This window comes from Anticarsia gemmatalis, chromosome Z (assembly GCF_050436995.1).
Source record: "Anticarsia gemmatalis isolate Benzon Research Colony breed Stoneville strain chromosome Z, ilAntGemm2 primary, whole genome shotgun sequence".
Lineage (NCBI taxonomy): Eukaryota > Metazoa > Arthropoda > Insecta > Lepidoptera > Erebidae > Anticarsia > Anticarsia gemmatalis.
In genome coordinates this window covers 20,100,061-20,116,531 of record NC_134776.1, presented here as the reverse complement: position 1 = coordinate 20,116,531, position 16,471 = coordinate 20,100,061, and the positions used below count along the sequence as shown (strand labels likewise).

General features: G+C 33.2%; 1 protein-coding gene across 2 annotated transcripts in view; it reads right to left on the bottom strand.

Annotated features, from left to right (window-relative positions):
• Nucleotides 1–15,708, bottom strand: part of rno (PHD finger protein rhinoceros) — a 60,225-nt gene extending 44,517 nt beyond the window's left edge. The window contains exons 1-4 of one of the 2 annotated variants that reach the window (XM_076135310.1): nt 15,412–15,708; nt 14,269–14,575; nt 8,975–9,169; nt 5,692–5,908 (exon numbers count right to left, since the gene is read on the bottom strand). In XM_076135310.1, coding sequence (XP_075991425.1) covers nt 5,692–5,908; nt 8,975–9,169; nt 14,269–14,447 — 591 coding nt within the window. In that variant the 5' untranslated portion in view covers nt 14,448–14,575; nt 15,412–15,708. Of the gene's footprint in view, nt 1–5,691; nt 5,909–8,974; nt 9,170–14,268; nt 14,576–15,151; nt 15,234–15,411 lie in introns of those variants that run through there. The other variant, XM_076135311.1, reaches the window with a different exon arrangement.
• Between the last annotated feature and the right edge of the window lie 763 nt (nt 15,709–16,471).

Genomic DNA, 16,471 nt, shown 5'->3' with positions numbered 1-16,471 from the left:
AAATAGATTAATCGACTTGGTATTATATAGATCTCACAACTTTTTACGGCGAGACTTGAGGTTTTTACAGAATGTTTTTGATGGCATCTCACTTCTTTTTGTAGAGCGAACTTAAGTCCAATTTGTATGGAAAGACGTTTTTTTTTTCAAAATTCAACATATTTCTTATGAGAATGTTGTTCAGTTTCATGGGCTAAACACCGTTACACACCCTTTACCCCCTCCCGTTATGCCTCATATAGTAGGTACCTATTTACACCTATTTATTTTATTTTCTACAGTAATAATAATTCATTAACTGTAAATGTAACCTTGTAATCTTATACATTTATATGGGATTACAAAGTTATTGTTGCAGTTGGTGTATTTAGAAAACCGGACCGAAATTAGAAAATATTAAATTTTTCCCATGATTAAGACACTAAACCCTATTTGTATTCAAAATTTTAAGCTTCTAAGTCTGCTAAAAGTACCTTAGACTTTTGATGATCGGTGAGTCAGTGAGTCAGTGAATCAGTGAGTGACAAAATTCAAAATTTTAACAAGTTGTCATTCTTAAACTACTGGTTCAAATTGACTGAAATTTTAAATATACCGTGTTTATACAATGACTGATTAGTTGCTGAATTTCCAGGCTTCTTGTTTTATCCACAACGAAATTATAGGGGTGTCAAAAATAGCCCGAATTGCTTCGAGAAAAGGATGTTACGGCCGTGCCGCTTTTTTTTTGCTCGACTTGCGGGGGCACTTCCGTGCCCCCAGATATGAAGCGAACGTTCCAACGAACTGTTCACATCTCAAATATGCAAATCCCCGTGGAACTGTTGTTGATTCAATAACATGTCGCCATTTCTGCGGGCCTTTGTATGAATGTAACGAGGTTTTGTTTAAATTTCAATGGCTTGCACTCACTGGTCAACGGTTAAGAAAATAAGGGCGCGAACGGTTTTTTTCGCTCGGCAACAGTGCTATTAAATAATATGGCGTAACTGGTCATTATAATACTTAGTATGCTCTACCAAATGTTTATTCCCTTTCGCACGTCTCCAAACCTCTCAACAGATCAAACACTAATCTAAAAAAACAACTTTCTAGTGTTGTATATCTATGTCTAACGATTTTCCCGCTAGGTGGCACTATAACGCACTTAGATGTCACAATAACCAAAGCTATGCAAATAAGTACTTAGTATCTCTTTCATAAATATAGAATAAAACACACCTAACTTAATCCTTATAGCCAGCCCACCTATTGTATTACTTATGACGTCACGAGAACGTAGCTTAGCAGTACATAGTTGCAAGCACAAAAATAGTCACCACACCGATCAGAGACTTATCTTCCAAATAAACATGTTCCCGATGAATTAAATATTACACGAGCTCCAACACGGTCCGGTCAAGGGAACCTTGGCAACGAGTGTCAGAACACTCAAATATAAACTAAAATGTGGAACACATATTGATCAGAGGGCCTCGAGACCACTTAGATTAAATATCTAGGCTGAAACGATGACGATATTCTAGAGAGCACCACTATTTTAGGCTTAGATTGTTTTGAGAAATGGCTTGCAACTATTTTTGTTTCATATAATAACCTGTAGTCCAATATTCTAAGTTGTATTTTATAGATCAAATTAATTTTAAATAAAGATTGAAATAAAGGCAAATCTAACAAGGACGTTGCAAGAAGCAAGTTACCCGAGCCATTGCAGCTGTTAATAAGTATGGTTTTAAGAATAGTAATCAAGGAGCAGTGATCCACTAGAGAATACTAATCTAACGGTGACCCATTCTCGAACCACCGTCAGGCCTCAATAACTTCCCAATTATACAGCACACATATTTACTTGACCCTTTTGTATCAAACTTGTTCAGTGTTACACGACAATGAATTAAACTCATTGAAATCTGCTTTATACAGTTGAGAAACCGCATTTAAGAATATTGGAAAGAAACAGACTCTTTTATGAACGGGTTTGTTTTTAAAAGACTTTGAATGTGAGAATAATGTATTAAGTGAATGCACATAAAGCAAGCTGCTCGATATTATCAAGTCTCAGTCCACTTTACATCACGGGGCTATAAACGTGTCATCTCCGCCAAGGAACATTTCATGTGAGTAAATATTAATTTATTTTTTATTTAGATTTGATGACATTTGATACAGTAGGTTCGTGAACGTCTAACGCAATAATAATAATTATCCTTTTATAATATCACACCCTAATTTTGGTAGGCAGAGACTAAATAACGCCATTCTCTTCAATCCCTCTTTACTTCTTGTGATTTATCCACATTCATACATGTTTTCTTACATTTATAGAAGTAGTACTACATACTTGATATTTTTAGAAGAATATCTCTAATATAGTCTGTCATTATTCTATTATTTATAGATAAAACCTAGCCATTAGTGTTGACCGGTCACTAAAATCTCCCAAATCATTCATTGTTCATTGTATGAACCACATAACTTCACTATATCTTTGTAAATATTTTTAGCTTCATGTATATTTTTCTGCTACTTTACTAACATAATCTAGTAATTCTAACAGTAGCTAGCACTACCATTTAAACTCTATCACCAGTTAGACCAAAGTATTTTTGAATTATTTTTATAAAAAAAAATCTGTTACTAATTTATGTCAACCAATAAAATAATTACACTCTAAAACGTAAATATTGTTCTTACATAATCTTATAATTCTATCATAAACTACTCATAACACATCCCCAAAATTCTGATAAAGGCACACCAAAAACTATCAAAATATTTTAAAAAATCTATGCAAACAATTTTCGTCAACAAAAATATACTCTAATCCATATAACAAAAAGGAGATTTTTACTCACAGTTTTATTGCAATAGCTCTGGTATCGCAAAATACAGTGCAACTGCAACACGGTTGACAAAAGACAGGCCAATTGGTACAACCGTATGCCATTCGAGTTGAATTTAAAATCACGATTCAATATTAAAACGTCTTTATGCAATCGCTTTGGGACCGTTATACAGGGTTTATGGAATTTTACTTGCTTATCCCATCATCCATATTGTGAAGTTAACGGAAGATTCATCTAGACAAGCTTTGCGGAAACCTCAAATCATTTAACTTGTCTATAGTTATTTACTTTTGTACATAGTCCAAGCAAAACTAGGCATTCGAATATACTTAGTACGAAAATCCTTTTAACATTGCCCTAATCAGCATCTTACGCCAACGTAATCAACGTTCGAGGCTTCGCCTAACCTAATAGACGCCACGGCTAGATAAAGGTAGACGGACGATCAGGTGACGATATTATACCAGTAGACTTGTTTAGCTCGCTATTCATCTCTGCATTTGGCTAGGAAAAGCTAGTTTTATTTATAACTAGAGCATATTTAGTGCTTAAATTAGTATATCAGGTTTATTAAGGTTTTTAATGTAAATGCTATAGTTATTACAACTATATAAAATAAAGAAATGCCCTATTGGCGAATATAAGTCATAGTGCAGGAGAAAGTATGTAAAGAACGGTATAATAGTTTTTTCTTTCATCTATGCCATCCATGGGAAAAATATTTTAAAGTCTGATAAATATTTTTCATAACTTAAAGACGTATTGTACATATTAATTGGTAATTTAATAATAACTCTTATATAGAATATAGTTCAGTATAACTTTTTAGACGCTTGTTCAAAAATGTTTGTCAGTAATCGCAACACCAAGACGTTCTTCCATAACACATAGTGGCACGTACAACGCTGAAATTGTTCACAAAATAGTTTCTAATTTGATGCAGTATTTATAATTATATAGAAACTTTTAAATAGTATATGGCGATTCCAACAGTATTCTACATAATGATATATGATTTCATTCGTCAAGTGCTCGGCCCACTCAAGCTTACTGGTCCAGGACCTTCAGGCTACCAGACTCAAAGCCCTTACAATTTACTTATTTTACCTCACTTCAATATATTAGGAAAACCCATGTCCAACTGTGGGACAATAATGGGTTAACTTTATATTTTAGATTTTTTCTTACCAGTCATGCATTTTGTATTTGTTCAAGTTGCAAATCAGTAAGTTTTTACTTATCCTATGAATCAAGGATGTTCTTTAACATCTCTTTATGTGCTGATTGATCGTACATTCATGATCATTGGCTTTTAGTTCCCAATCAGTAGTTGGTAGTGGTGTTCATAAAAAAATTATGTAATTTTAGCCAGCTACTATTATTTACTTACTTTCAAATGTTTATACTTCAAAAGAGTAGCCCTTTATATCTATTTAATAGTTTAATTTTCTCCATGCAAACATGGGGATATCATAAAATTTGCATGTGTTTAACTTTCTGCATCAAATTAGAAACAGCCAGCAATATTTAACAATATGACCAATTCATTCACCTTAGATAACTTAAATCAAGGAATTATTTAGATTTTTAACCTAAAATGTACAGACCCACTTACTTACTGATAAGGTTATAGAAAAATATAAGGCCAATTAAGAAATCTTACAGTAAATCTGTTCAGTGATATGTTTTTCCTTGATAAAATTATCTATAGATGAAAAATAGGCCTTGAGTAGAGAAAGACTTGCAAGTATGCACTAAAATAAGCAGGCCAGAAAAATTTAATTGTATCACCAAGATGTATAAATTAGAGAACCATTTACGTACATATTAGCATGTCTATCAACTACTTTGCGACTAAATACTGAAACGTTTTTATTTTGTTATTTCCATTGTTATATCAATTCCATTCAGTAAGAGTTTGACAATTAGCAAAATTGTCTATTCCTGAAATATCAAAACCTTTTTCTTGTATTTGCACATTTCGTGAAAGAGTAGGTTTTTGTTGGTAACAAATAAGTAGTTAGCGTTCGTTCTGAATGCAATAATAATAAGTTAAAATTTTGACCATTTAGGATGTATTTATTTCTATAATATTAGCAAGATCCTCATGTTATAATGCTACTAGCATTCATGAGACTTGTCTAGTAGGCTTTGTGTGCCAAACCACTAGTAAGTTTGATGCAAAATGTTGCTTCTTCGCGTATGCTTAGGAACTTAGCAGTATACCAGTTACAGAAGGTCTTAAGCGCCAGTTAAAATAACGTTTCAGTATCTGGCCGTTGAGAGATGACTTTTCCACTGTCTTATAACTTTACCCGAAAGGATAATTAGGGTATTTTTCTACCATTTAATTCAGCTATGCTCTATGGCATGTCTTTAATGCTATTTATCATAGAAATACTGGCATTAAGGTAGTACAGAAGTGTTTTCGGTTATATTTGATATTGAATTATCTTAAAAGTTTGCTTTAATCTCTTCTAACCATATTTTTTTTGTATTTATGGGCAGTTATACTGCACAATGATTACCAGTGAATTATAATATTGTTAGCTCAGAGAGATTATTTATGATTGTTGTTTCTCTCCGGAATTTTTGGGCGTAAATTGTATCGTATTTTCGGCGTATTCAATCAAATTACTTTCAAACACGATTTACATGAAGTGCCGACCCCATTTAACGAGGGATAAGGTCAAGACACAGAAGTTTGAACCGATTCTAGGTTTAGACTTTCTCGATGAGTAAAATACCCCAATTCTATTGTTTTGACAGTCAAAACATCAGACATCAAGTAAAGCTATCAGACAGAGGATAATTGGTCATCATATAGAATAAAGGGGTGACTGACCTCGAGTTCTTCAATGACTTTCTCGAGCTGGTCCTCCGAGACAGGTGCGGCGCCGGCCCTCGCCCGCTCAGCGTTGAGCAGCTTCAGCCAGGCGGTGTCTGTGGCGTCCAAGTCGTAGCCACACGCGGCCTCCGCCCGGGCCGGCGTTGTACTCAATATGTGCTTCTCCGCTGAGAAGTGGGCGTCGCGGGTCAAGTGCACGTACTTGTCTTTAGGTCTGTGGACACAAATGTAAAGAAAGTAGTTAGTAATTTAATAATGCTGTAGAACTAAAGATTTTTGGTATGAAAAGATACAAGAGAGAAGTGCTTTAGGAAAGGATTTCAATAATTATTTTGTGTATGACAACCACTATCATTAGGAAGCTTATTTTAAGCCAACTAACATCTAGGACCTATCAGACATTTATCACTGGAAACTGTAGGACTAACGTTTTAATCTGTATGATGTATATATTGAAAAATCAAAACAAATATATAGAATTTGAATTAAGTCTCTGCCTACCCCCATGAGAAATAGGTGGGTGTATTTGTGTTCAAAATGTTTATTATAGAGTACAAATTGTTAGGTACATAGCAAACAAAGATAAGTAATAGTTATCCAACACAATTACAGTGTGTAAGGTCTAAAGTATAACTGAAACGGTCAAGTAAAGTGTGACGATCAACTCAAAACATGTAAAATGATTTTTCTAGTATTATTTCTAGAAACAACAATTTTAAACCGATCACTTTCTCTTTTGCTTTATATAGATCAATTTAGAAATGTATAAAATAAAAAGAGATCAACGTAACACAGACAAAAATAACTTATAGATGGTTTTCCTCACATATTGTTTTTACTATAGTCCTTCACAATTAAAACGTACGTTCACAATTTCCAATATAACACCACGACACAATCACAAGTATCTCTATACAACTGCTTTCAGGAAATGCAAGAAAGTTGCTTGGAAATTTATTCATATTTGTATTTATGAACGGTACTACACATTTTCCTGTTGACCTACACTGAACTTATATCTGATTTGGGACGAATATATAAGTACCATTACAACCGTGGTGGGAAAAGGCATTCAGATATTACTATTGAAATGGAGAGACTTCCTGATCAGATAAATCTAGGTATGTTTGTTATTTTTACACTATTTATATCACATATGAACCTTTACTTTAACTTGTATCGTTCAAATCTTTTTTGTACTAGTCACATTTTGCTAATTGTATCAACTATAACTTGTAACACATTACATGCACATTTTGCTAATTTTTAACAATTTATGTTTCGATATCACTTAGTACCATGACTTATATGCATATAACTGTTACTAATATTGGAAATACATTTCACTAGTACCCTGCCCCAGCTTCGCCCGGTTGAAAGAGTAATTTTACAAAAATGTTTAGGTATAATTTTCACGCACTAGCCTTCCTATTAAATCACTCTATCTATTAAAATAACTGCATTGAAATCCGTCGCATAGTTTTAAAGATCTAAGCATACATAGGGACAGAGAGTAGAAAGCGACTTTGTTTTACACTATGTAGAGATTACACTACTACATCTATTGTATGCATTTCGGGCTTCTTTATTTGAAGGGCACATCACTGCACAGATTAAGAAAATGCTTAATTAGTAAAATATATATTCACATTATCTGAAAATATTCCCGAAGATAAACCATAGCTTGATTTCACTAGCCAAAGGCTTTACGAAGGTTTTGTCACGGCGTCCTAAGACTGACTGATTCCCTAATTCGTGTTAAGCACATTTCGAATAAAAGCACGTTTTGTAGTCATTAAACGTCAAAGGTCAAAAATCTAATTTTAGAATTAAGGGGAAAATTACAAAACCGCTTTCTAAACTTTTCGTCAACCACGTCGGTGGCTTATGTTAGTGACGTGCTTGCTAAAGACAGTCGATTTCGTTCAGGCTGTATTTTTAGTCATTGCTAGAGACTTATTAGTAATAAGAACTTTGGGCTCGATTGCCGTTTTGAAAGAATAGAATGAAAAGCCATTAATTGCAGTTGAATCTTCCGAATCGTAGTATATTTTATTCTTTCTAGTATCGAAATAGCTCCTCTATTATAGCTAAATGTAGGTTATGAATAAAATGAAAAGCCATTTAATGACTTGTTGAATCTTCTGAATTGTAGTAAATTTTATTCCTTCTAGTATCTGAACAAATCCTCTAGCTAAGCGTAGGTTATAAGCACTAGTTTAGCATGAAAATAGAGAGTGCGATTATATCGAGAAAATGCGTGTATTAGAAAGAAATTTATGTTCAAATATACCTGATGGTAGACATGGTTTGATAAACTATGCTCCTCTCTCCAAAGTTATAATGGCGTCTCAGTGTAAATAACTGCGTCATGGACTACGCCAAAGTGTCAACTATCACTGCATAGCGCAGGTTGTGTTAATATTTAATTAAGGACACCATGATTAAAATCATAACATTGATTTTGATATCTATTTTATTCAGCTATTTATTAATTTCTTGATGGCATGCAAAAGTCCCCAACCCGCACTATGCTAGGGTGGTGTACTCAAGGCCTAATCCCTCTCTCCTTCGGGAGGATACCCCAGCAGTGGGACAGTTATGAATAAAAAAAATGAATCATAAATTATAACAAATGTAGCTGCTTTCCCATCACTAATTGCTAAGTAAGTAATTAAGATTCTAAAAATACTGAGGACTGAAGCACTACAAAAACTTTTTGAACTTCTTGATGAGTCATGGCCGTAAATAGCTAGATTTAAGAACCAACCATAAAAAATTGCTATTTTAAGAATGCGTGCGCATTTGACAAGAGATATTTGCGTGCGCACTTTTATACGTCATGGTAACTTTAGTCAGAATAAGGGAAAAATTACGTTAGGTTCGATTTAGTGTGAGACTGTTAGAGAGTATGAGTGCTTTGTTGTGTTGTGTGTGTAAAATCTACCGGATCCTAAACCAGGTGTTTATAAATCTAGTATTCAATATTATGTTGTAAGGAATCCCAGTGAGGAAGTACATGTAATATACTAGCCAATGAATGAGGGATATATCTTAACAAAATGCTTTATTTAATTCCTGTCGAACATATTGTGATAAGGGGGGCTCTATCACGAATCTCAGTTGACAGCTATTAGAAAGCTACTATATTGTACATTATTTCGTCCCTTAGAATATAGTAAACACGTTACGTTAAAGCAGCAACATACTGAATAGTGACTATTGACGTACAATAGTTATCAACTGAGATACGTGATCCTCTGATATCGTGTATACTTACAATTTGAATTCCTGGAAGTTAGGTGGTGCTGGGTTGTCGATGACTTCGACTTTGGGCGCCGGTAGGGAGTCGGGGTTCACAGGCACCTGCACGCCCCGCTCCCAATCCTGCTTCCATGTGTCCGTGATTATCCAGTACGAAGACGGCGTCAACGGCTCGTTATCAGGCAGCTTCATAGCGCTGATAAGGTCCTTTCTGGAATTCATAAGTTGGACTAGTCAGTTTTTGGAACGTCTCAACACAGAACGCTAAGTTAGTATTACTTTTGTTAGTTTGAACTGTGGACAACACACTACACAAGTGATATCAAAGTGATAATGACCGTCTTATGAACGTACAACTCTGTGCTTTTACATTTTGTTCAAACATTTTCTATGTCTGCGTTGTCCACAGTACAGTGATACATATTAACCATCTCTGTGAGTTTTATTTGCATAAAATTTAAGTAAAATGTTTAGTAATAGAGGTCTGCTTATTCATTCAATTGCGTTGACAACTAAAATTGTTTATCCCGTCTATGAACTGATTTCATTTGACTTTTAAAATAGAGAAATATTCAAATTGCACTTCTTGTAACGCATTTAGGCCCAGATTGGTGATGTAAATTCTATAAATATGACTGTGGCTTCAATTTTCAAGGCAAGACTTACACAATGGGGTCAGAAAAGAGGATCAATAGTATGTCTGATCATGAATGATACAGTTGTCTGCTCATATATTACTGTGTTTGTGCATCCCAAAGGGAAAAGCAAAGGGCTAAAGGTTAGGTGCTTACAGAAATGGTTAATATTTTGCATAAATATAGAGTTGCTTGATTCATTGAATTCATGACTTGTGCTCCAAGACAATTTATTTTACTAAGTGTTATACATTAATATTTTTAAATGACTTTGTGACTACTGTGAGATGAATTCAATGATCATAATATACAATTGAGAGCACATACTTTTTATTTTATAGAACAAACCATCGTTTTATGTACTTTTCAGTATGGTTTAAAATAAGATTTTTGCTGATACTCTCAAGTGTATAAAACCAAGCTTAAATTAGTAATGAGATGAGTGATAGCTTCATACAAATTGAACTTGATAGCTTTGTTAGTATTTAATATTTTGATGTCAGAAGCCAATTGTAAGTGAATGAAAGAGTAACACCAATATGACAAAAACAATTACATTGAGCCCTTCCATAACAGTCAAACAATACACCACAGATTTTTAAGAAAATAATGACGTCATAAATAGTATAGATGTTTTACCAATAACACTGGCTGGTGAAACAAGGTTTACTATTTAAAGAGTTATTATTTCTTAAATTTTTGAATATCAATAATCGCCTTTAGGTCCTGCCTCGCGCTCAGCTACTCACCGAATTGCCAGTATTTATTTTATCTTCACTTACAATAATCCATCAATATTTTTCAGGCATTAGGAAGGCGAGGCAGGAAGATAGGATAACCACGCAAAACAATATCGCGGGAAATTATCCTTATTCGTTCACAAATAAAGTTCGAATTCGCTTGTTTTAGCAAAATGTTAGTATTGATAGTATTTTTGATTTTCTTATTGAATTGGTTTTAATAATTAGAGGATACGCCTTGTTATAGAAACAGAAATGCATATTGTAATTACAATTACAAGTATCACACAAAGAATTTATGAAGTCGAATATCATATGACAAAGGAAAGTTACATTATACCCCTGATATAATTGATAGATTTTGTTTATAACTGGTGTAACAAAAGCTGAATCTTCCTAGCAACCTTTACCAACAGATTTTTTTAAGGCAAGATGTCAATCATGAATTTCAATAAAAAATCGCAAATTAATTACTTTGGAGAAGAATCAATCCTCATAGAATACATTAGCACTTTCATGTAACTACCTAACAAACTTCCATCTTCAATATTCATGTTCGCAAAATGTAATAAACAATTTCTAAACCGTATGTCAAAATTCTACAAAAATACTTCTCAACATGTTATAATTGAATCAGTACCAAAATATAAGCAAATTTCTTCTATTTCAGTCAAACATCAACAAGTAACAGACTGAAGGGGACGATGAAGGTCACAACTGAGACGTCTAGCTTTCAGCCTGAATTTATAAGTAAGAATAACTTTACGGGTCATCTAAAAACTGATGCTTGAATATAAGAAGGAAATAGAGACGGTTACAATTTGATGATTTTTTGTAAAGATCTTTATGTATTTTTTTTTATTTTGCATGTTTTTTGCAGAATTGTTAACTGTTTGGTATTAGCCAGTAATAAGCTTTTGATTTGCAAATTATTGTATAGACCATTTTATGTATACCTACTAGATAATAATATCTCCTTGTACAAAGCAAATGGTCCAATTCTAACAAAAGTTTGCTATATATCTATATTTTAAGAGATTTCTTATTCTGAAAGTAGACGTTCATAGTTTGCTTCATTGAACAATATGACTCTTTTTACATGAAGTAGTCTCATTTTTCCAAAACTAAGGCCCTTGTTTGCCAATAATTAGTCTAAGGCAGGCAGTTGTTTTATAAATTTACTGTCAATTTATCTAGCAGATAAGTTATCTATCACTTATTCATAAGCTGTGAAACTTGTCCTTCAACTATTGCCAAAACAACAAGGTTTTAGGATCCATCTTATGTGTGATAGACTAGTTTCATAACACCCTAATTTCAGTTGGTTTGAATGTCTTTTGCTCATAAACTAAACTTCAATATTTGAGAGATTTCTCAAGAAAGGCTATAATCATATTAAATTACTAGGATGGTCAATTCAAATTACAGTGTCCAGTATTATTTAGATATGACCCCTTATCAGTATCACTAATTTATTAATAAAATTTCCTTTATGATATTAAACTTATTGCAATTAACTAAATACAACATTTATACTTAACAAAAACTATTTGACACTAATAATTTCTCTTTTGATGTATTTTTTATAATATCTTAAATGTTAAAGTTTTTGTATACATGTTTTTTTATTGTATTTGTTAAGTTATATACATACATAAAATCACGCCTACCACTTATAGGGGTAGACAGACACTTAATAATGTGAATGTGAGAATGTGTGAACATATCTTTTATAAATATTTAAACTCTCTTACAATGAAACTTATTTACAGTAAGGCATATCCTCTAATTATAAACTTATCTATGTACTTATAAACAATAACTTAAATACTATAAAAACACAACTTGCAAGTTGTGAATAGAATCGCAATAGCTTTTATGTTCAGAGATCATAAGAATCGATCACATTGAATTTTGTAACCTCTTGATAGAAAACAAAGATATACTGACATATTTACTTTTTTTATGTACTTATCTGTATGTGTATTAGTGTGATGATAGACCTATTTTGATATATTTTGATAGAATTTTATAGACAAAAAATGTTCTAGCAGGACAAAGATTCAGAATCTGGACACATTACTAAATTTATAGTCAGTTAGTCAGTTACAAGAGAATCCTGACTGAAAAATTAAAAGGGGTATGAGAAACATGTAACTTATTAATGATCATTTGCATTATCTTGCTTAATGGATTATATTATATTACAAGATTCTATAGGTAGAACAATAGGTTATGTATTATGGGTACCTAAAATTTGTTTTTGTGTTTGCAATATTACATACTGTTGTAAGGGTATCTAGGTAACAGTTTTTTGAAAGGATTGTTTCTTGTGATCTTCAATATTTAATTATACTAAGAGCAGTAAACATAGATTTTATCATCCCATGTTTTGAGGAAGCATAAAAATCGGTTTACATAGTTCCTAAACAATGTAAGCAGATTTTTATTCACACCTTAATGTCCTTTGAGCAGTTATTTTAATATAATATTGTAATTGTTACTGGTCTTAATAGAATTGGTCGCTCAGTTTTTCAAATAACTTTAACAAGACAACTGTTGAATTATGTAGATAGATTGTTACAGATAAATAAATTATGATAAGGATTTAGTGCAAATGGCACTAATACAATAAGGTAATGGTACCAAATAGACTAGATATAACTAATATGGTCAATTTGTAGTTGTCTTGTTAAAACTTACAGCCTGTTTCACCACATATAAATAAGTATGTTTAAATATATCTAAGGGTAGTTTTAAACATATTTTTCTTATACATTTGCTTGCTGTCATACTAATAAACATTGTGTGAGCTCTGATTAGTTAGTGTATTGTCTTTTTCATTCAAATACAGTTTCTACATTGATTGAAAGTGACAAAACAGTGTATAACTAACCAGAACTTATAGACTGTTTATTAGTAATACAAGTCTATGTAAGAGGTGAAATGGCTCCTCATTCATAAATTATACATCATGTCTGAGAATATCATACAAAGTGTTGCATGTATGAGAGACTTAGCATTTATTTGGCCAACGCTCCTTACATATGAAAATTGTCGTCAATACATCTTTATTAGTACAATATATTTACATATTAAAGTCTAGGGTATTTTCTTTCTTATTTACTAACAATGTTTATAGGTAAGGATTACAGTATATAAAAATAATATCTTATTGTTAATATATAGCAGTATAATTACATAGATTATCGCTTAGCATAATACATAGAATATGATACTTATATTAGCTCTTTTTAATCTATTTATAACATTTCCAGAGCTTTGTAGAGTTAGTTAGTAGACTTCTTATTTGATGGAATTTGTTATTATTGATTGATTGTTTGCTATGCTAAGGCAGACTCAAGGAACCAGCACAATCAGCAAGAGAAACTGCTCCGCATCGCACAGCATTAAACTTTCAAGAAATCCAAATATATACTATTGTCCAAGACATTCTGAACTTTGACTTTTGAAACGGGTAAGACAGATTTAGAAAATCAATATGCATACAAATAGCATCCTACGTCAGAGGAAAATTTAACAAAAGCTACTACAAACAAAAGAAAGGGTTTTATTTCAAGAACTTATGAATGGACGCCACAGCTCGTGTTCACTAACTTTCAAAGAAGTCATACAAAAGTACAACTCTTACTAATCATTCTTTCACAGGTCAATCATTATTGTTACTTATTCCTATAACAACAATAAGCTTAAAATTAGCTTGCTTAGGCAGTTTGAACTTATCATTACAACGCCAGCATGATACACTAATCATTGTTTACAATTCAGGTACATTTGGCTGCATTCATCTCATTTAGTGCAACGCTATACACTATTTATAGATATCAAGTTACATGGAATAATGATGAGACTAAATATACTTAATATAAACTATGTTAATGTGATAACATCCGAACCAAACAGTGCACACAAACCTGAATAGTTCAGCGGGTGCCTCTGAGGCACTCCTGTTATAAATGGCTGACATCTTGAGGTCACTGACAGGGCGGAGCTGCCAGAGAGCATCCTGATCAGGCTCCGTCCTGCGGCGCTTGGATGCGCCGGCTTCTTCACCGCGCATCCCAGACGCCCGCTTTGTGCCTCTCAACGACATCTCGCTCAGTTGTCCAAAACCTACATGTTCACGATCCTTCTACTGCTTTACACTTAGAACGCGGGAGCAACATTGTGTAGAATGTCACATCATTCACTACATGGCACTTCAGTCTGCGTTCTGTAAACCTGGAACCAACACAGGTCCATATTAAACACATGCGCGGCTACTACATCATCACTGTTACATCCTGGCTGCATCAAACTCAACCCCAAATTGGTCACTATCACTTGAGGGCCACTCGACTTTTGACAGATTCAAAACAAAATGCTCGGTCAACAAGACAACAAAACAAAGTGCACGCTCGTTATTTACACGAAACAAACTTAGTTTAACGTACACAAATCATTACGCAGCCGTTTATATGTTACTATTTTGTACAAAAAAGCATTTTGACGTACGGAACAAAAATGTCAATTCAGGTTTCAACAAAATCATAGGTACAGGTGTTATTTGCAACGAGATTATGTTTTACCTCCACATAGTACGGCATACGCTACATAAATAGACTGATAAACGTATTTTTCGCGTATACGAATAAAACTGAATAACAATTCCGTTTGACGTTTCACATTATTGCACGAGTAATATGTATGGCGGGCCAGTCGGGCTAGCCGAGACGGTAAATAGCGGGTATACATTCACAACAGCTGCTCCCGCTATGTCTCCGCACCACACGACACTAAGTAATATAAAACACTCACACGACACCACCTCGGGTTCCAATTATTTCATTCTGTAATATTTAACCGTAAATATTTATCTCACGAATAGTCTCCATTGTAGGCTACATAACAAAGTTGACAGCATAGATAGCAGCACTGTTTTGTTGCCAGATTGACGTGAGTCCTACGCATCATTTTCTCCCTCGTTTCGCTATGAATGTATATTATGTATACAACTAGACTATTGTATATCCATTTGCACTTAAGCACTATGTGGAAATACCTCATAATTTACGTACATTTTCTGTAACAGACATTTGGCGCCATTGATCCAAAAACCACTTAGGTCACGTGACTATGTACGAATCACCAACGCAAGCCAAGTAAAATGGCCAAAACGCACATCGAGTTCATCTAATGTCATTGGTTTTGAAAGTAACTTGCCGCATAACATATACATGGAGACAAGATTTTTAATTCATCAATGTCGAGAACAAATCAAACACGAACACATATTCAATAAACATCGGATTTGTCAGCAAATAGCACAAATTATCCAGAATAAATTACAACATGAACATAGAGCGAGAGATATCAATAAGAAGTTACAGACTTTAGACACCAGTTGGCGCTGTCGGCAAAAAGTGACATAATGTTGCCACAGTATAAAATCAATAACGAAGTTCAGAAAAAGAAAGTTACATCACTTCTTTAACAAAACAGGAAAAAGTAACAGAAATATATTTTAGTAGTACTTTTCCTCTAACAGTTATTAAAATTACATAACTGTTCTTAATAAACCAACTAAGGGAGTTAATAACTTTTTTAAACTTAACAAGTCGCTTACTAGGCTTACGAACAAGAGCCAAAAATAATGATTAGGTATATATCATTTTGCCATAATTATAGGTGATCGTGAATAAATTTATTTGCATAGATTTAATTTCTAATGTTTTGCATAAAAAATGCGGGAACGTAAATTTTACTGCTGTAATCGTAGGCAAATAATAAACGTAATATTTTAGCTCAATTTTTAAGAGTTATTAACACACTAAAATTATATTTTTTATAGGACATATAATATCGCATTTTGTCCGATAAAAATGTTGTTTACTATTATAATTTTAATTGTACCTACAAATAAATCTATTTAAGAGAAAATATTTTTGCGTTTTGTTACTGCACGGTGCATTGTTTACAGTAGGGCTGATATTCTCGTTTCGTTCAACAATGAGAGTGACATACTTTTTATTGGTAACCATTTGTTGCATCGGGGTCACAAATCAATACTCTGAAGTTTTTGGCGCCAGTTCTAAGATTTTGTGTTTTCTTTGACCGAATCTTGAGTGAAATGATACA